Source organism: Vombatus ursinus, unplaced genomic scaffold (assembly GCF_900497805.2).
Source record: "Vombatus ursinus unplaced genomic scaffold, bare-nosed wombat genome assembly UNPS02012082.1, whole genome shotgun sequence".
NCBI classification, from domain to species: domain Eukaryota; kingdom Metazoa; phylum Chordata; class Mammalia; order Diprotodontia; family Vombatidae; genus Vombatus; species Vombatus ursinus.
Genome location: NW_020951860.1, coordinates 1,062,830 through 1,084,170, shown reverse-complemented (window position 1 = coordinate 1,084,170; position 21,341 = coordinate 1,062,830). Strand labels below are relative to the sequence as shown.

At 39.6% G+C, this 21,341-nt stretch overlaps 1 protein-coding gene across 7 annotated transcripts in view; it reads right to left on the bottom strand.

The window, feature by feature from the left end:
- The window catches only part of WNK1 (WNK lysine deficient protein kinase 1), a 160,698-nt gene extending 141,788 nt beyond the window's left edge, over positions 1 to 18,910 (bottom strand). For all 7 annotated transcript variants that reach the window (XM_027857300.1, XM_027857291.1, XM_027857293.1 and 4 more), the window contains exon 1: positions 17,976 to 18,910. In XM_027857300.1, the coding sequence (XP_027713101.1) occupies positions 17,976 to 18,764 (789 nt within the window). In that variant the 5' untranslated portion in view covers positions 18,765 to 18,910. The remainder of the gene's footprint in view (positions 1 to 17,975) is intronic.
- Between the last annotated feature and the right edge of the window lie 2,431 nt (positions 18,911 to 21,341).

Sequence of the window (21,341 nt, the reverse complement as noted above, 5' to 3'; positions counted from 1 at the left end):
AACAATTCTAACTTATGTATTCCATTCTCAAACTTTGAAAATTCATTCATGTTATTTTCATACACTTCATATCTAACTCTTCTAAAGCAATTGTCAACATTTATGTTAATGTGCCACCATTTGAGGATAGTCTTGCGATTTTAACCATTAGTAGCACCACCTAGCAATTAGAAATTAAAAAAACCTTTGGCAAACAGCTATCACAAAGCTCATATGCACTCCACAGAAGTTGGACTCATCCTTAGGAAAAGCACCCCATCTTTATCCAGAGGACAATCCCTGGTGACCCAGATAGCTGTCTAAGAAGTTAGGCAGCAGATCAACTATATTACAATGACAGTATTTAAAAAGTAACATCTGATAGCAAGAGGGAAGAGATCAATGATCTACAGATCGATGATCTACTGGAAAGAGAAAATAATTAAGTCTGAGGTTACTCTCAGAGAAGCAAAAGGCTAGGATGAAAAATAATAATTCTTCCCAGCCAAAACTGCCTGTACCCCAATCCTTCTTTTACTCTCCGGGCAGAATGTAGACTCTGCCCCTGGGACCTTGAGGTCTGATAAATGAGCTTTCTGCTAGTCCTCCCAGAATCAGGCTACCACTCCATTTCAAGGCCATTTCCAAACCTATTTTACAATTCTGTCCTTCATGTGTTGTCTTCCTCTGTTAGAATGTAAGCTACCCGAAGGCAGGGACTATCTTGCTTGCTTTTACCTGTATCCTCAGTACTTAGCACAGTGCCTGGCATATAGCAAGGGGTGTGTGTGTGTGTGTGTGTGTGTGTGTGTGTGTGTGTGTGTGTGTGTGTGTGTGTGAGTGTGTGAGAAAGGGATGCAACCTCATCCACTATGAATAGAAAAAAAGAAGAAAGACAGGAAAGACCAAGAAATTTTGAGGCATAGAGAATGGGAATTTGTGCTAGATGACCTCAATCTTATCAGTAAAGCAGGATGTGAGGACATGTGCTAAAAGAGGTTAAGAGTAGAGGCAATGGTTAAAGAAGATTTCAGATAGGTGCTTGGGAGATGGCAGGATGGGGTAGGGAATGAAAAATGTAGCACACAGCATCAATATTTAGTGGACTCAGTCAACAAGTTCTATTGCACAGATTACAACACAAATTTGGATGGAAACCTATAGTTTCCAATTAGTCCATCAATTAGTCAATTGTCTTGTCAAAAAAAGTCTTGTCAATTAGTCCATCAGAATATATATGCAGAGCAGACAATAAATGATCAACAAATTGGACCCCAAGCTAAAGAGGAAATGAGCAGGCTCGACTGCCATTAGGAAATTGCAAAGCTTCTTTAATGACCTCAAGCTTCCCATGAAAAGAAAAGCCCATTTTTTTAATATCATCATTCTACAAGTTTTCTATATGATAGTGATAGATGAAATAGATGTCTCTAGCAATGAGAATCCCTGAATAAGAACTGGAATAAAAAATGTCATCAAGAAAATGCATTATAATAAGAAGATAGGCTAGTCCATGGTGAGAGATATCAGATGGACACTTAAGAGTTTTCCACTAGTACCCTAAAAATCTCAAAAGTAATTGAGGAAAGCCCCCAGCACTGTGACAACTTGATAGAAGGACATGGACAAAAATCAGAAGATGAATAGACATCGATTGGTTTGCAATCTTCATAGATAAAAAGAATTCCCAAATTGATGAAATCACAGATCTATGAGTATTTTTGTCCTGACAACTCCATTTTTTCTCATATTCTCAAACACTTCATAATGCTATTTCTATCTCTGGTTAAAAAAAAAGTCTGAAAATAAATTCAATTCTTTAATGTATCTCTTTCAAGAATTTTATTATAACTACAAGTTTATACAACAATGACACTGACACTGAGATCTGAAAAGGTTAAAATTAATTCTCTGCTTAAGATGGCAAGCAAATACACAGTAAATTTTAGAAAGATTCTTATCAAAAACTTTTTTTAAAAATTGGCACTTTGTGTGGAATATATAACCCAATGATTTCCAAGGTAAAAAGTTTGCTTTTTACTAGAACTTGAAATTTAGTACAGTTTATAAAGATTTTTTAGATCCAGCTATTACTGAGAATAACAATCACCTCTAAGATCGACTGCTCCCTAAGGCATAGGTCCGATGTCTAAATAAGAGCTCTATTTTCTCTTAGATAGGAGGTTGGCATGTCTTCACTAAAGTGGACCTACACAGAAACCTTTCAATATTTTAAAGTGAGTTTTTTTTAATCCTAAAAAAGTTTCTCTTAGGAACCAAGCCAAAAATAAATAAGGCTTAACAACTTATTCAGTGCTTGTTTGATTCTTTATCAACATTTCCAAAACCGAATTCATTATCTTTCTTCCCAAAGCCAATACAATTTTAAAAACTTTACTGTTTCTCTCAAGGGGCATCACTATCAATCAGTCAGGTTGGCAACATCAATTTTATTCTTAACTTCTTATTCTCTTTTACCTCACATACTGAATCAGATGTCAAATCTTATAGCTTGTACCTCCACAGTATCTCTTGAACCTATTGCTTTCTATGTACATAGCCACTACCCTATTAATCATCTTATCACTTCTCAGAGGGACTACTACAGTAACCTGATTCATTCCCGCCTTCAAACATTCTCTATTCCATCCTCCACATAGCTGCCAATGTGATTTTCATAAAATGCAGGTCTGACCATGTTACTCATCCTTCACTTATTAAAGTCCACTGGCTCCGGTTTGCCTCTGGGATCAAATCTAAGTTCCTCTGTTCAGCCTTTTACAACGTAGCCCCAAACTAACTACCTTTCCAACACCATTCATTATTCCCCCTTCCTACACTTTGTGCTTCAGTCAAACTGGGTCCTTACTGTTCCTCATACGTAACACTCTTAACTCAACTCCACACCTTTGTGTGGCTATCCCTAATGCCTTCAATGTACTCCCACCTTATCTCCAACTCTCACAAGGTCTTTACTTCGAAACTCTTGCTCAAGCAATACCTTTTACATAAAGACTTTTCTAATCTACCCGGCTGCTAGCTAGTGCCCTCTCCTCTCCCAACTTACCTCTACTGATTTTGTAATATATTGTATATTGTACGTGTCACTTCCCTCAATAAAATATATGTTCTTTGAGAGCAGATAGATTCTCCCTCTTGGCTTTGTCTCTCTAGTGCCTAGCTCATGGTAGGCAATTAATCAATGCTTATTTAATAATTTAAGTATTAAACATGCAGTCCTTAGATTTTATTTCTGTATTCTATTTCCTGGATGTTTCAGGAAACAGAGCTCCTTCCAAAATACAATAAAACAGTTTAAACAAGTTTTTGCTAAATTTTATATTAACTTATCCCCAAATAACAAGCATTCCAAGGCAAGGAGTAACTTAGAATTCTTTACCATAAAAATTATCTGTAACAGAAGCAGAGCCAAGTGAAACAAAGAAAGGTAACTATATTTCTCAAATAATTAAAAACAAAAGATCAAGATGTCAAGAAAATCAGAAATAATCTGCCGAACTTATATGATACTGAAAAAGAAGAGTTGTAGCTTCAGTTTTCTTCAAGTGACTGCTATAAATAAAATAAGAAGCATAAAGATCAATGGCAGGTTTGGTAACATTATTTCAGTGGTTCACAGAAGAACAGCTACAGTTAAACAATAAATGCTACTCTGAGATGCAGAGTTAGCAGTGCAATTTTGCAACACTAAAACAGAGTAAAGGGTAGATGACTTGACAACTGCCAAATGTTGGAAACCATCATATGTTCTAATTAAGATTCTCAGTCTATAGCACACTGAATTTGGCATTTTGTACAAGTATCCGGGTTAAATACATCTACTACTTAAAAAAGGTAAATCTATCAATATATCTTTACTACACACAAATGTTTATTGATCATCATACACAGCATTTTGTAATAGGATGTCAAAATTTATTTATTTATTTTTGGTCAGTTCTCATCTTTTAGTATTTCAATGGATTTGTGATTGTCACCTGTCCACCCCTTCTTATCCTACATGGATTCTTATCTATGTCTTTCCATGAATAATTTCCTACACTGGCACCTTCTTATAGGTTCTAGAAGCCTATATACATATAGATATGTATCGATATCTATATATATATATATATACACACACACACACATATATTAGTTTGTGTGTCTGTGTGTGTGTGTGCAGGGGAGGGAAAAACAGGTTACAGAACTGAGAGAACTTTTCAATCTAGAAATCTTCCAGTGTTTCTTTTCAAGTGCTTTCTCAGTTCCCAACACACTGAGAAATTACATAGTTCAGTGACAGTTCTATAGCTCAAGCATAACTATATTTCAGTACATGTCATACATGACTAAAGGTAATATAAACATCTAACACTGCACATTTTTTTCTCCTAGTCAAAATTTTAAATCCATATCGAAAAGCACAGATGTTATCTGAATGATTTGATACAATAGGTTGTAGTAACTAAATATAATTTATACTGTTCATACTACTTAAAATTAACAGATGTTCAATAATTCTAATTAAACATTTAACAAAATAAATAGTAGTATAAAATACCTTAAGTTTAGTTCTCTGCCCTCAAGTAGGCTAAGACAAAATTGTAGTCTACAACCTATATATTATCTGAAATCAACTGATTTCTCTCCTCTCCTTCCTCCACAGCCCCTCCTCCCCAAAGGTTTTCACATCTACATCTTACCTCCTTCAATCTGCCTTCTTTCCCACCTCCTGTCCCCAGAAAACACAGTATCTTTCAGGAAGAAAACTTTATAGTCCCATATGAAATGACAAGTGGGAAAGCTCTATGTAAATACCTATTTCCTCCAAAGCCTGGGATCTGATATGACTTGGTAAAAAAATTAAATGAAATTGAAAAACAGAACTTACAGTTTCATCAACATTTTATCTATCACTCAGAATAGTGCCTGGCACAGAGTAAGCACTTAATAAATGCTTGTTACCTCATCAACTTGGTTAAGAGGGAACAACGGGCACAGTAGACAGAAAGTTGGCCTCAGCCTCAGAAGAAGTAATACCTGGTTTCAAGGTATTGGCTTAGCCTCTGACACATTCTAGCTATCACATAACCTTTCAGAACCCCAGTGATTCTGTAAATTCTTTTTTTTTTTTTCAGCCAAAGACAAGGTTTATTAGAACATCTGTCATATTGGGCAGACTCTTAGGGAGTCTGAACATGGGTAAGCAGTGGCTAGATTTTAAGAATCTAAGCCGATCCTGTAAATTCTTAACTACTTCTGTGTCAGGAGTTCCTTTTGGCAATCTGATGAAGTTTATGGACCTCTACTCTGAACAATGTTTATAAATGCATAAAATAAAACAGATTGAAATAATTATTAAAATATTAAAAAATTAAGTTCATAGGCTCTAGGTTAAGAACCCTTGCTCTAAGACTAAGTTGCAGAATAACTGCCTGTTTGCATTAATTGAGGAAGCTCTCAAACAAACAACAAAAAAATTAGCTTAGTATGGGTAAAAGTAAAAAAAAAAACTGATTAAAATAGAGGAACGTCTGACTTGAATATGTATTAAAAGTTTTTTTTAAAAATCTTCATTCTTAAAATTAAACATCTCGAACAGTCTTTTCAAAGTCAAAAGATGTTAAAAGATTTCCTAAAAAAAGTAAATGACCACAGAAGATAAAGAATAAGTATATTAACAAATGACCTAAATTTTTTATTTCAGCAAGCTATGTCCTTTGATCCTTGAGTCATCTGCTATATCACATCACATTTTAAAAAATGTTTGTCCTATGCACTAAAAAAAGGAGCCAGTATCAACTGATGTAAAATCATCTTGGGACCTACCAAATTGGAGAAGTTTAATTTTACATTTAATGCAGCATCCAAGGGTGACCTTAATTTTTCTAAAACAACAAAATCCATTTTTAAAGATCCTAAGATCAAAATTGGGAAAACTTTGTTCTAAATTAATTACATTTTTTTTTTAGCATTTTAAAAAATATATTCTAGATTTGCCTAAAAACTGAATTTATTTTCTTTGGATGTTAGAAGTGTTTGAAAAAGAATCCTTCCCTTGCCCAACAGCTCTAGCTTAGTTACAGTCTAAGCCCCTTCTAACTATGCAAATTGATACCTTCTCTGCAAGCCTTAGAGTTACCAAGATCCCTGAGAGGTGATGTGACTTGCCCAGGGTCACTCAATATGTGTCAGAGGCAGGATCTGAATCTAGGGTGGCTATCCACTATGGCATACTGGCTCTCAGATCAAATAAATTAATCCCATTGCTAAACAAATGACAGGATCATGAAATTGAGTTACACATGAGGGGCAATCCAGTCTAACTTGGTCCTATATCACCAAGAGGTCATCCAGCATCTACTTTAAAAACCTCCTGTGGGACAGCTAAGTGGTGCAATGGCTAGAGCACTAGCCCTGGAATCAGAAGGACCTGAGTTCAAATTTGGCCTCAGACACTTGCTAGCTGTGTGAAAATCACTTAACTGATTTCCTCAAAAAACATAAAAATTTTTAAAAAATTAAAAACTTCTCACCACCTCCCAAGGCAGCACATTCCACTTCAGAACAGTTAACTGTTAAAAGTTTTCTTCCCCTCTTCACATCAAGTAGATATCTACCTTTCTGTAATTTTTATCTGTTGCCTTCTGGGTTTAAACTGAATACATCTAATATAATGCCTCGTCAGATAATGGTCCTCTCCCACCCTCCAAGCATCCAGTTCTTCTCTGGGCTAAACATACTAACTTCCTCCAAATGATCCTCTCACCGTGCCTCTTCACCGTTGTCTGGTTTTCTATTGGCACATGCTGCTTTTTAACTCCTCAAACATGAGACCATGAATTTGATGAAAAGAGCCAAATCGTCCCTATGACTATCAAAAGCACATGCTTATCCAATAACTTATGTGATTATTATGTGCTTACTTATGTGCCAAGCCTTTTGATTCAGTGATGTGGTATTACAGAAATTACAATACACAAACACCATCTTTGCCCTCAGGAGATTATGGTCTAGAACCCCAGGGTGCTGAGACATTTCTAAGGTGAATCAAAGGGAACAAAGTAGGTAAGATTTCCAAGAGTACTGGAAATCTTCCAGTAGCTTTCACCAAAGACGGAACTTGAAAGTCCAGACAAAGAGCAGTCTAGACTTCCCAGGGCTTTTTGGACTAGGTGTGATCTGTAACTGGACTGAAATTCCAGTTTTGTTCCAGCTCCAGGTCATCATTACCAAAGTCTTAACAATAAGATTCCACAAGAGGAGAGAAGGATTTGAATACTTTACTTTCTTAAATCCTTCTAAAAATTGGCCCAAGGGGTGATCAGAAGGATATTGTCATTCACATTTATTAATCAATAAGTATTTATTAAGTGCCTTCCAAATATTCGGCATTTGCTGTGATGAATACAAAAATAGTACAAACTGAGTTAGCTATTAGTTCATCTAATTAAGACTTTTATTTTTGTCCCAGAATCCCAAATGCCTTGCACACTGTAAACTCTTAATAAATACTTACTGATTGATTCCTATTTTACAGATGAAAAAGACATGGTTCAGAAAGGTTAGGTTCAGAAAGGCCCAAGCTCATAGCTATTAAGTGGTGAGTTGGGTCTGTCTCATTATGCATATACATATGCATAATGCATACACATACACACATTTTATGCTGTTACGGCTATTACAAACATCTAGACCTAGTTGGAGGCCAACATTCATTTTCCTGGGTTTTCTTGTTTTCTTGGCTTTCACACCACCAGTTAGAGTACTCTGTTACCTTCCTAGGGGAAAGGATCTTTAGGTTTTCAGAGTCCAGCAGAAATACAGACTAAAAGATGACATTGTTAATCCTAAAATCTGTAAGAAAGAAAAGGAGCTATTACTAGATAACCAGTTCTTCTTCAAGAAGAACTGACAAATGTAATTTTATGGTGCCTTTAAAAAGAAGATAAAACATGCAAGCAAGGACCTATGCAAAGTAATACAAAATGAAAAAAAAAATCACTAAAACCACAAGTGTACATATTGACTACAACTGTATAGAAAGAAAGCAAAGGCAGAAGTAAAACGACAAGTTTGGAAGAGGACATAGAAGAAAAACTTTTTTTGGCTTTTCTGTTATTTCATTTGGTTCTACTCTGTCAAATTCTAAAGGTTTTCTATAATGTTTTACCCCTAACTTTGTTTATTGATTTTTTTTTAGTTTAAAAATAAGCAAAATTGAGGGGCAGCTAGGTGGCACAGTGGAGACAGCACCGGCCCTAGAGTCAGAAGGACCTGAGTTCAAATCCGGCCTCAGACGCTTGATACTAGCTGTGTGACCCTAGGCAAGTCACTTAACCCCAACTGCCACACCCAAGGGGGAAAAAAAAAAGCAAAATTCAAAGTTTACTCCTACATAATACTGCATTTTGTTTTATTTTAAAGTTTTTAAATGGTCAGCTAATAAACTATTGCTGGACATTTCCTTTTCACCCCCAAATACATGTTACTAAAACTAATGTGCAGGAAGAGGCTGTATCAAAAGTAGAAATGTGAGTACAATATGTTTTCTCTCATGATTTAGAGTAATCTCAAACCTAAGGATGGTGAGAAGAGCTTGAGAACCTAAAGGAATAAATGAGGTGTGGTACATGACTATAATGTTCATGACTCAGATAACATTCTTCTCCCTTAAGTCAGAACTAAAACAGTACATTGCTAAAAGTAATTCGGCTGTCAAAGGTCTTTTTACAGGGGTAAAATAAAAGAATGTTTTAAAGAATTTATAATTACAATTAGAAGATGGAGTTTAAATATCGACTTGATATCCTGTCTAAATTATAATAATAATTTTAAAATTGTTTCTATATTCAGATCAAGCATCGTTCTTTCACTACTGACTAAAATATTGTACAATGTAGCTTTACCATAAAAACAGCTATTTTGGTAGCATGTAAAGCAGCAAGCATATTGTATAATAACCACAGAAATAAAAGAACAGATTTTCTGTTATTTATTTCCCCAATAATCTGTGATTAGGTCACAACTATGGCCACCAAATAATTTGGCAGGTTAAAAAAGTAGATGAATATCTGCTAAGTTAAAGAAAAAAATTAAATTTTTATCTTCAATAGGTATCATAACTTACATTAGTACTTCAACTAGAATAAACAATTCATATTTCAAGATATACTGTTTATCTTCAATAGAATTCTTCTAAAATGGTTATTGCATTAACAACTTAGGTAGTTGTATAAACAGGACTGTAAAGCATACCTACCCTAAAATTTTGAAAAACAATAACCACATAAAATCTAAGAATTATAGCTGCCAATTATGAGGACAAAAGCAGTTTGTCAGGCTTCAAAAGTCAAAGGCTGAACTGATTAGATGTGAACTAGCACATGAATCAAACACATAAAAGGTACCAACAAAAAGAATCACAAAAAAGGAAGGTATTAAAATTTTAAAGAAAATCAAGCTTATTGTAGTAACAGCTCCTTTTACAGCATGTAGGGTTAACAGAATAGCCTCCCTAAATGCTACATACATCTGACAAAATGTCAAACTTAGTAATTAGATATAATCTCTATGAAAATTTGACATGCATAAACAGGATGGAACTTTCTTCTGAAGTTTGCTTTTCATATGTCCAATGCACTCAGGGGAAAAAAAAATGCTCATTAAGTAGGCCCAGTGTATCTCTTAGCTGCCTGTGAGTGGAAAGGATACAAGAGATGTTGTAAAATTAGAAAAGATAAGATTTGGCAATGGATTAGAAATGTGGGGTAACAGTGAGAAGTAGAAGGTAACACCAAAGTTGCGAGCCAGGAAAGATTGTGGAACCCTTAATGGTAATGGGAAGATTCAGAAGGTCAATAATGATTTTGGTTTTGCCTATGCTAAATTTGAGATGGGATATCCAGTTTGGAACATCCAAAAGACAAAGTTGGTGATGAGGGACTGGAGTTCAGGAAGGAAACAAGGACAGGATACAGAGATCTATCTATAGGAATCATCTGCAGAGAGATGAGGGCCCAAGACAGAGTCTCAAAGACACCCACACTTAGTGGGTGAAACAATGATGAAAAACCAACAGAGGAAACTGAGAAGGAGGAGTGAAACAGACAGGAGAACCAAGAGAGAGAAGTGCCACAAAAACCTAGAGAAGAGACTGACTATCCAGAAAGAAGTGATTTAGTGTCCAATGCTGCAAAGTCAAGAAGGATCAGAATTAAATCTGTCCATTAAGAGGTCATTGGTAATTTTGAAGAGGGCAGTTTCAGTTGAATGATAAGGTCAGAACTCAACTTGCATAGGGTTTAAAAGACAAGGAGCTTTCTCAAGGAATTTATACACAAAGGAGAAGAGAATTTTAAGATGAAAGCTGGCAGACAATTTAAGTGACAGTTTTTTAAAGATGAGGAAGATCGGAGCATGTAGAAAACAAGAAAGAAGTCAGTATATTAAAAAGGAACATGATGATACTAAACTGCATTCATTTAAACTTGAAATTTTTCAGTGTGTCATTACTACAAAACAACCTTTAAGATTTCCAGCTGTCAACTGCCAGGCCAACATTATTTCTCCAGAAAGCTGATTCCAATTCTTATACTATAACTATTTCTGCTTATCTCTTCCCTTCATAGCTTAAAAAAGAAAAAAAGGAAGATTTTTTCTCCAGGGGGCCAAACCAGAGCACACCAAAGACAGCCATGCTTATTGGATTATCTTGTCTTTCTTCACTTGAATTTCCACTTCTTATTCTCCACCTGTTTGTCCTTATATTTTGGTTCATACACAGGTGACAGAGAACAGAACGAGATATGTGTCTATGTAATTTGTCACCCAATTTACTGTCAATGAAATACGGTTCCTAATGGATTCCTAGCAGTCCATTAAGCCAGGACACCTCCAACTGTATCCCCAAGATTCAGTCATGCCAAAACCTATTTGCTATCATGGTACAGAGTAGAAAGAGAAAAGATTTAATAATAAGCAAAGTTGAAAGTTTTGGCAGAGTCCTTATAAAATGGATGAAACTGGGCTATGTTTTTTCTACTATCCAGCTTTTTTCAAACTGAAATGTTCAAAGAATAAGTCAAATACTGTCAGAAGGTAACAAGTGATGAACAAAAGAAAGTACATACTGTCCATGGCTGTTAGGTTCAGAAGTCTTCAATGAGTCTTCACAGCAAAAATAAAAGGGGGGGGGGAGAATGAAAAAACTACTGGAGCTTGTTATTCTTGCTCTTGCTTAGGTCTTTTTTAAAAATGGAATTTTTTTTTATTAATTGTAATTTGACCTCTAAAAGCCATTTAACCTTTTTTTAAAGTTGCCTGGAAGGAATGTACAATTTTGTACCCTTGTAATCCCCAATCTCTGAAAGAAGAAAGGAAGTCTATTTATCTATCTCTTTTTTGGGCCTAAATGTGGTCATTATAATTACATAGCATTTAGTTTCCTTGGGTTTTTAAAAAATTCTTTTAAATTAAAATTGAATTGCTGCCATCACTGTGTATGTTGTTTTCTTGACTGTGCTAACTTTACTCTGTGTCAATTCACCTAGTCTTCCAGTAATTCTCTAAATTCCTCATTTTGGTAATTTCTTCTGGTGCAGTAATGTTGCCATTTTTTTCTCCATTCTCCAATTAATGAACATTTGACATTTTTCATAGTACTTTGCTACCAGAAAAAAAAATGTTGCTATGAATATTTTGGGTTATATGGAACTTTATTTCTATTTTTTATTGTGTTAGGTTACATGCTTAGCAATGGAGATCACTTGGTCAATGGGTGCATTAGTAATTTTTTTTTTGCATAATTCCAAATTGCTTTCCAGAATGGTCAGATCAACGGTCAGTGTGCTTGTCTTTTTGCTGCATCTCTACATATTGATTCTTCCTATTTTCTTTCATATTTGCCAGTTTGGTGAGTGTGAGGTGAAAGGATTAAGAGGTCTAGGGCAAGAAACTCAAGAACTACCATTCAAAAGCAGAAGCTTCAGAAGAGAAAGACAAAATTCGTAAATGAATAAGTGGTTTAAAAGATTTTGTCTGTGAAGAGGAATAATAGCTCCCCAGCTATGACTGGCTAATAAAAAGATATTTGATTAGATTTACTAGACTTTAGGTATTTTAAATTAAAAAGAAAGAAGGGAAGGAGTAAAATGGCTGCATGGAGCCCCTCCAACTAGATTGTGTAGAGTAGTTAAATTGTGGAAAGAAAAATAGCAATAGCGGTAGTCAGAAATTCTCAGGAGGCCAAAATCCAAGAAGGCAGTCATCAATAAGATTGATAGCCTCAAAGGCTTTTGTGTAAATACATATTGTATCTGTGATTAAAAAAAGAAAATAAGGAGAAACTTTTTCTTCTAAGAAACAAGGCAGAAACAGAAGCTAGATTGTCAAGGGAATATATGCTACAGATCACCTGAACAGAAAGAGGAAGTAAATGAAACAGATCACAAGTTCAGCACAAAAGCATGAAGGGGGTTGGGGCTGGGGGTGTCACAGCACACATAACGACTAGGACCCAATTTGACTCTGTCAAAAGCAGAGAAGTTAATATTATCCTTCAAAAGCTGGAGGAAGCACTGGGAGAACTGCTATATACTAGACTCAATTCTCATAAACAAGGAAAAACTTGTTTTTGTAGTGAAAATGATGGGAACCTTTGTGGCAAGTGGGTTGGGGTGAGAGCAATTTCCAACTTGTAATTTGTGATAAAGCCTTTATATGTTGGGCACAGTATTACATACACCCTAGATTTGAGGAGAGTAAGTTAAGTCAAGAAGCATTTATTAAGCTCCTAAGTGCCAGGTAATGTGCTAAGCATTCAGGGTTACAAAGAAAGGAAAAACAGTTCCTGGTCTCAAAGAACTCAAAGAGTCTAATGGAGAAGACAACATGCAAACAAGTATGTAGAGATATATACACAATACGATAAATTTAGAGATAATCTGAGAGAAGGCACTTGAAGGAAAGGGAGGAATTTTAACTGAGACTTGAAGATATCCAGGACATCCAAATAGCCAGTAAAAATAAAAATCAGGAGATGTGCATCTTGTTCAAAAAAGACTGAGGTCAACTGTCAATGGGTCGAAGAGTAGGGAAAAACTAGAAAGGTAGCTAAGGCCGGGTTATGAAAGACTCCGAATATCCAACAGAGGATTTTAGAGGTGAGAAAGCAGGGTAATGGAGAAGAAGGGAAAGGAAAGAAAAGGAAGAGAAAGGGGAAAAACATATTGGCCTGCCATCAATCTGCCAAGATCAATTTGGCAACTGAGATGAAGATGGGCTGTAGTGGGGAAAAACAGATTTCAAAAGGTTAGAGAAAGAATAAGTAGGATTTCTATATCTAAAAAAATTATAAATTGGGAATCAGCTGAGAAGGGATGGAAAATTCATGAGTGATATTCTGAAGATAAAAATAATTCCAATGAAGAAGAGCTATCTAAAGAGACTAATGGGGGCAGCTAGGTGGCTCCGTGGATAGAGCACCAGCCCTGAAGTCAGGAGGATATGAGTTCAAATTCGGCCTTAGACCAAACACTTGACGCTTACTAGCCGTGTGACCCTGGGCAAGTCACTTAATCCCAACTGCCTAAGCAAAAACAAACAAACAAACAAATAAATAAATAAATAAAGAGACCAATGTGGCCACACACAACCAACTTAAAACTGTACAAGAAATGTGCAAAACATGAAAGCAAGTGTGGGTAATAGACAAGGAATACAAAAGCACAGCACTGCCCTAAAATATCACCAGCAATGCCAGAGCTCAGAAAGAGATGAGTTTCACAATGAATTCTAAAAACAAAGTGTTGTTTTATTTTATTTTTTTTTTTTAAGAAACTCAAAGGTGTAGTTCTGCTGCTAGGGAATAGGTGGGACAATGATGACAGGAGTGAAGGTAGAACTACTTAACTTTTATTTTGCTTTTTTTTTCTCTGCCAGTAAGAATTAATTTTTGAAACACAAGGATAAAACAAAAAGGGCTAACAGGCAGTTGAAATCCTAGATAAGAAGGGAGAAGTTAAAAAGCAATCGAAGAACTCATAAAATGAGGCCTGCCCCTCTCTCCTGAGCATCAACACTGTTAAAAACTCCAATTGCTCACTAGACATCTCCATCTGGATGTTCCACAAACATCTCAAAATCAAGTACTCATTACCTTTCCCCTTAAACTCATCCTTCCTGCTAATTTACTGACTTTATTCAACTCAAGTTTGCAAACCTAGGAATCATCCCTGACTCTTCATTCTCCTTTATTACTCCCCATCTTCCCCTTCTCCCAAGCCCAAACCCCATCCAATCAGTCTTGTGGATTGTAACTTTTCAACATCTTCCCTATCCATTCTCTTTTCTCTACCCACCACATCTACCCTAACATCATCACCTCTTGCCTGCACAGACAGCCCTAAGAGGTCTCTTTCTGACTCCAGTCTCTGCCTGTCTACAATTCATCCTTCACACACAGCTGCCAAATTGATAGTCCTAAAACCACAAGTCTGACAATGCCATTCTTTTGCTCAAGAAACTTTAGTGACTCTCCACTGTCTTTAGAATAAAATACAAATTCCTATGTCTAGCATTTATAGCCCTTTACCAACAAACTCCAGCCTGTCTTAGCAGGCTGATTATCCATCACTCTCCCTTATTCACTATTCACTCCAAACAAACTGCCTACTTGCTATTCCCTGCATACAACATTCCATCTCTGAGCCTTTGCACAACCACCTTGAGCTCTTGGAATCCCAAGAGCCTATCAAGGCTTAGCTCCATCTCCTTCAAGAGGCCCTGCCTGATTGCACTTAGTTGTTACTGTCCTCTCCCATCAAATCACTATATTTACCTGGTGTATCCCCAATATTTACTTATTTATGAACATACTGATTCCCCCTACTAGAAAAGAAGCTCTTAAAAAAATAAATACTGTACAGCAAATAAAAATTTTAAAACTTAAAAAAAAGAAGTTCCTAGAAGGCAGGAACTATCTCACTTTTATAATTATATCTTCAGCACAATATCTGGAATACAGTAACATATATTTAGGGCAAGACATTAATGCTTGGTTTAACTACCACCCAATGAACTCCAAGAACTGGACATTTTTGAGCAGAAAGAACTGAAAGGTCACTGGAAGACTAAAGAAGGGCAAGTATTATACTGATATGTATTTACAAAAAAAAAAAAAAAAAAAAGAGAGCCTAGAAATCATAGTCCAGTAAACTGAACTTTAATTCCTGAGAAAATAATATAACCGAAAGAGATGATTAGTGAATATCCAGAAAACGAAACAGTGACCTCCAAGAGCCAGGACAGCTTCATCAAGAACAGATCATACCAAACTCATATCCTTTTTTTCTGACAAGATTGATAAATTGGTAAATCAAAGGAATGCTATAGATACAGCTTACTGAGAAATAACAATCTCTCACTATTCCTGAGGAGCTAGATATTGTCAGATGAATTAAAATTTGCTTTAATGATCAGAGAGAAAAGGTCATCAGTAATGACTAGATATCTAGTACATAATTCTTAATAAATGCTTATTTACTGATGTTAATTTGAGATTAGGTCTCCAGTTGAGTGCCCTAGGAATCTGTGCTTGGCTTTATGCTGTTTAACATTTTTAGCAATGTTTTGGACAAAGACACAGATGGTATGTTTATCAAAATTTGTAGATGATACACAGCTCAGAGGAATAGTTAATACCCTGGGTGAGAGTAAAGAGCCAAAAAGATTTTGTGTTCAGAATCTAAGATGATAAAACTGGATAGGGATAAGTATAATAAAACTTTCTGAGCTTTGAAAGAAGTACCCTTATCTAAGAGACCAGAGATGGAAAGTATATGTAAGATCTCACTCTTGAGTTAAAAAAAAAAATCTAAACTTCCCAAGTGTACTATCCAGGATGCACGGCTACACAGTAGTCTGGGAAAAAAAGAAAAAAAAAAGTTAACCAAGTCAACTGTGTTATACAGCAAGCAAAAAGACTTGAAAGCAAACTAAATTTGTGTTAAGACAGGCATCCTATTCAGAGCTAGAGAGGTGACAGTCCTACTGTGCTGTAGTTATACTATATCTGGAAATGTTCAGACGCTGGGTAGAACATTTTAAAAAGGCCATTGATAAGCTGGAAAGAGGCTACAGGATGGCAATCAGTTGGTAAAGGACCTCGCGAACATCAGGTGTAAGAGGGGTTATATTTCTTCTGTGTGACCCAAAAACGCACAGCCAGCAACAGATACATGTTGCAGAGAGAAATTCAGACTTAATGCAAAGAAAAATTTAGATTATTTTGAGAGTAAAGAAAAATAGAGCTGTCGGAAAAAAACAAAACAAAACAGAATAACCTGCCAATGGAATTACTGGTATCCTCTCAACAGATCTCAAGCAGAAAGTAGATAGCAATCTGTCAGTTTATAGAAGGGGAATTCTTTTTTCAAGTACAGGATAATTAGTGGAATGCTGGACCCAGCATCAGGAAGACAGGGGTTGAAATTCTGACTCTGAAACATACTAACTGTGGTCATGAGTAAATTTTGATATCTCTTGAGCTTTAAACAACTCTTTCAGATTAGAAATTAGAGACAGTTCAATCTGCACTGATTAATTGAAGAGTTTCTCATTAAAAGTTCAATATCATTTACAGTAAATTCAATTTAGGTCTTAAAGAATATACCCTGCTGAAGCATTAGTTTCTAAGGAACTTCTCTATATACTTAGGAATTTATTTCCATCTACTATATGATAATTTTTCACTTACTATTTATCTTGTGGCTTAAGGGTTTAGCATCTGCCAAGAGCAATTTCAACATTTAAATAGAAGAACTTCATTCACAAACTGCTGTTAACTAATAGCTATTTAACTTATTTTCATATTCTAATGTTATTTGACCCATTTTTCTACTTCATTAAGACTTAAAGGGCTAACAGAGCATTTTTCATAAGTAGTTTGGATAATATGGTTCAACAAAGCCTCAAACTTCTTCTAGCAACTTATGGTACCCTCAGAACATTTGGTAAAGACAACTAGTCAGTTAAACTGTGTACCATTTAAGACAACGGCACTGGTGACAACCTCAGAAGAGCTTTTAAAAGGTTGTAACATTATGTTTTAGATTCTAGGGCAGTGTAGCTTAATGAACTTTTCTAACAAATATAAGACAATGAAGACTGTAGAATTCTAAAAGCACTTTGAGACATCTGTATGCTGGGCACAGAACATGTACTGAAAACTAATAGAAATTTTAATGCCAGCAACTACATGGCTTAAACATTATGAAATGTACATTCTTGTGTATCTTGCTAGTTCAGGGGGGCACTTAACTGGGAGACGGGAATAACAGGTGGAGGAAACTTTTAAAGTTAATTACTACTTTTGTATTAAGTGCATGTAGATACGAAGTATGTAGCCATTAAGCAGCATTCACCTTTAGGATACGGACTAGGAATCCAAATATAAAGACAGAGCAAGCTCTATGTCTTTGGAATTGAGAGCTGAACTTGTGATGGGAAAAAATAATCTAGTACACTTGAGTTAATGCAACTCATCAGTGGTAAACGGCCAGTAGTGTAAAGGTTTTGAAGGATGATCCTGTACTTTCCAGTGATGTATCTATCTTTTTATTCCTAAAAAACTGGGACTCTTCACTAACTCATAAAAAAAAGTCCCTGCCACTAATACCAGTATCATCAATAATACAAGTCAGGTTTTGGTAAGCCCTATTGGTATCACTCCCTCAGTACCTCCATTCTCTCGAAGCACCTTCAACTAGTCTTAATTCATACCTTCCAAAACCCAACCTCCTCTTATCTACAGCAATCTAAACTCTGCTGGAAGAAAGAGAAAAATGGATAAGTGGTGACCAAAAGGATACAACTTCTTCACAAGTTGGCACGATTACTTCCAAAATATTACAGTTTCTTCCACCCTATTCTCTCTCCCCAAGCCTACCACCCTTCCCCTCAACCAGATAAATAAAAAATAAGTAGGTTTTTACCTGCAGTTCACACCAGGCTACTTCAACGGTGGTTTCGGTGTCCAGGCCTTTGTATACGGTCTTGAAGGACCCTCGGCCAATCTCGATGTCGAACTTGAGAAAGCGGCCATCGTTGGAGATCCCCACAGCCTTGGTCTCCAGCTCCTCATTGTCGTCCTGCTGCTGGCTCCGTTCCTCTTGCTCCCGGGTGCTGCTGCCGCCGCCGCCGCCGCCGCCGCTGCCACTGCTGGCGGCCGCAGGCTCCTCTTTGCTGCCCACATGGTTGGAGACTGCAGCAGCTGGGGCATGCTTGACGGTAGGGTCGCGGCCGGCGGCAGAGGCCGGGCCGCCGTCGGGATGGTCCGCAGGGGCAGTGGGGGCCGGAGGCTGTGGGGCCGCCAGAGACACTGCTGGGGCAGCCGAGTGCTCCTCCCGGTGGGGCTCCGGGGCAAGACTCAGCGGGGGGGCGGCGGCGGCGGCGGCTGCGGCAGCCCCGGGCTGGGGCAAAGACAGAGGGAGGCCGGGCAGCTCCATGGCCGTGGCATTGGAATCGCAGATCACGCTCCGCCGGAAGAAGCGGTGCTCCGTGGTGGTTGTGTTCGCGGCCGCCCCTCGGCTGTCCTTGTCCATCGTGTGGCGGCGCCGCCGGTACTCTTCAGTCCTGCCGGCGCCGGGGTCATTCCCGGCGGCCCCCAGCTTCTCCCCGACTGAAGTATCTGAACTCGAACCATTTTTCGGGGGCACGGCCGGTGGCGAGAGGAAGCGGGGCCCCGCAGGACCGGTCTGCTTCTCGACAGAGCCACCAGACATGGTCAGTCCGCTGGCGAGAGGCAGACAGGGCCAAGAATTGAATGGGAAAGGGTGGGGGGAGGGGAGACCAAAAGGATGAAGGAAGGAGACGGAAGATCGGGCCGAGGCAGCGACCGCAGCTTCTCCTCCCGACCAGCAACGGCTGCTCCCGCTCAGCACCGACGAGTCTCCCGAGCGGCGAGGCGAGACGCTGGGCCCGACTGTTGGAGGTGGTGCCGCCGCCGCCGCTGCTGCTGCTGCTCGGGTGGGCTCGTTGGCTGGGGCTCCAGGCGCTGGTCCGGGGGAGTTAGCGCCTCACGCTCCGCATCCATTCTGCGGCTGGGGGCGGCCGGGCGGGAACAAGGAGCTGAGGCACCGCAGTCATGAGAGGGCAGGACTACAGCTACGAGTGGAAGCGGATGCGGCTGCGGCGGCGGCGTCGTCGGTGGCGGCTCCGCTCCCTACAACCACCACACACCGTCCCGTTCCTCCCCCCACCCCCAGCAGGGCGGGCTAGTAGGCCCCGAGGGCGGCGGCAGCAACGAGCTGCGGGAGGAACGCCTGCTCCGACTCCACCGGCGGGCGGCGGCGTCTCCTCGCCCAGGTCCCGGGCAAAAGTGTGGGGAGGGGCCAAGGAAGGCGGAGGGGACGGAACAGGGTCGAAGGCTCCCGGCGGTTCAGTCAGTCGCGCCCCTCTTCCTCCTACACACGCCCCCGCCAGGGGGGTGGGGTGGCCAGAAGCGGCTCCCACCTCACTGGGTGCCCATCAGGCCGCCCGGACGGGAAAGATCGAAGTCACGGCCGCGGTGGAACCGACCCCACCTTCCCCGAGGCCTGCCCGCCAGCCTTGGGCCCAGCAAAAAAACCCTTCGCTTCCCGGGCCGGTGCCGGGCGCCTCAGGGCTGAGGGGGGAGGGGTCGGTAGGGAGGGGATTCGCGCTCCGCCGCTCCCCCGGCTCGGGGAGTTAAGGAGGCGAAGGGGATTGGGTGGAGGGGTGGGGGGGGAAGAGAAGGAATCGTCACCCCCCACCTGGCACCTTCTGTCACCGGGAAAGGTGGGGCTGGGTGGAGGGAAGAGAAGCAGCGCGTCCGCCTGAGAAACTCCGCGCTAAATGGCGCCGGGAGCCAGAAGCCTCCACACAGTCCCCTCGGGCCCCGCCCCCCCGGGGCTGTACTGCCCCGCCCCTCCCGACCGTGACTCCCTCCCTCTGTCTGCCGCGCAGGCTTGTTAGCACTCAGGCCTTCATGGGATTTGTGGTTTTCTCCGACCAGTACTTCGAAGGGAACGTGGGGCAGGTGGCCTACGATGTCCGTGGTGCTCTGCGGCAGTTTGAAGCCCAGTGTCTCCTAGGAGTTGTAGTTTGTTCGGGAAACCGCCCCGCTTTATGCTTCGGGTTGGCTGGTCGAGCCTTACTGTGGATTCTAATATCCATCCGGGACCCTGCGCTACCTAAGAAATACATTATTAAGGAATTAATTCTGGAGGAGGGGAAGGAAAAGAAATGGGGGTAGGGGGGAAGGGAATGAGTGAGAGTTAAAAGAGCCTCCCATCATGCTCTGCTGAAGCTAGAGCCCTCTTGGGGTTGCCATGCAATGGAAAATGATCTGTTGTTCAGTTTTAATGGAGAGAGCAGAAGTAGATATTGAGTGACTGTAGGGGCGTGAGGGTGGAGGAAAAAGCAGAAACAGAAGGATAACCAGAGTCCGTGCTCACAAAGCCTGGGAAGCCACAAACTCCTTCTAGGGGATGGGAGAGACTCTGGGAAGATTGCACAAGAGGTCTCATAAGGACCATTGGAGCTTTAATGATTGGAGAGAGGAAAGAACCATGAAAATTATCCCATCCCCCTCCCTCCCAATGCCAGTTAAGGCCATTTCTCAGCTCCTTCTCTAGATCCCACTATGGAAAAAATGTTTCTGAGAGCCGGGAGTCCAGAGAATAATAAATAAGTTTCCCTCATTTAAAAAGCAAAACAAATTAAGTGAGTTGAAACCTGCCAGTACCGGGGAGGGGGAGTGGGGCAGAGAGATTGTTTTCACTTCTTTTGCACCAACTACTGTCCAGAATTTGTTTCAACCTTCGCTGCAATTTTGGGGTCCGTTGCTCTTCTTTCCTTCTATATGTGCATATGACTTATGACTGGGCTGGGTTTTTTGGTTTTTTTTGTTGGGGGAAGTTTTGTTGGGTTTTGTTGTTGTTCTCTTTAATACTGGACACTGACAAAATCCGGCCTTGTAAAGTTCAAACAGGAAATGTTTTAACTGTGCTAGCATCCTCTAAGTCTGTGGGCCCCACTGGTCCACGCTCTTATGCGAGGTTATTCCAGCTAAGAGCACCAGGGGTCACCAGATAAAGAGACGAAACTTGGGGCACAGCGCATCAGTTATAAGGAAGAACCCAACAGCATTTTTTAAAGTAGTATAATGACTGTGATCCTTGCACCTTCTCACCAAATGCTCCTATGCAAACCAACTCAGAATTGGACCTTTTAGCGACATACGTTACTAACATACAATCTGCTTAAAGCTGACTTGATTATACATAAGATCTGAGAGCTGGAAAAGTCCTTCCATGTAACCAAAACCAACTCCCTTTTTC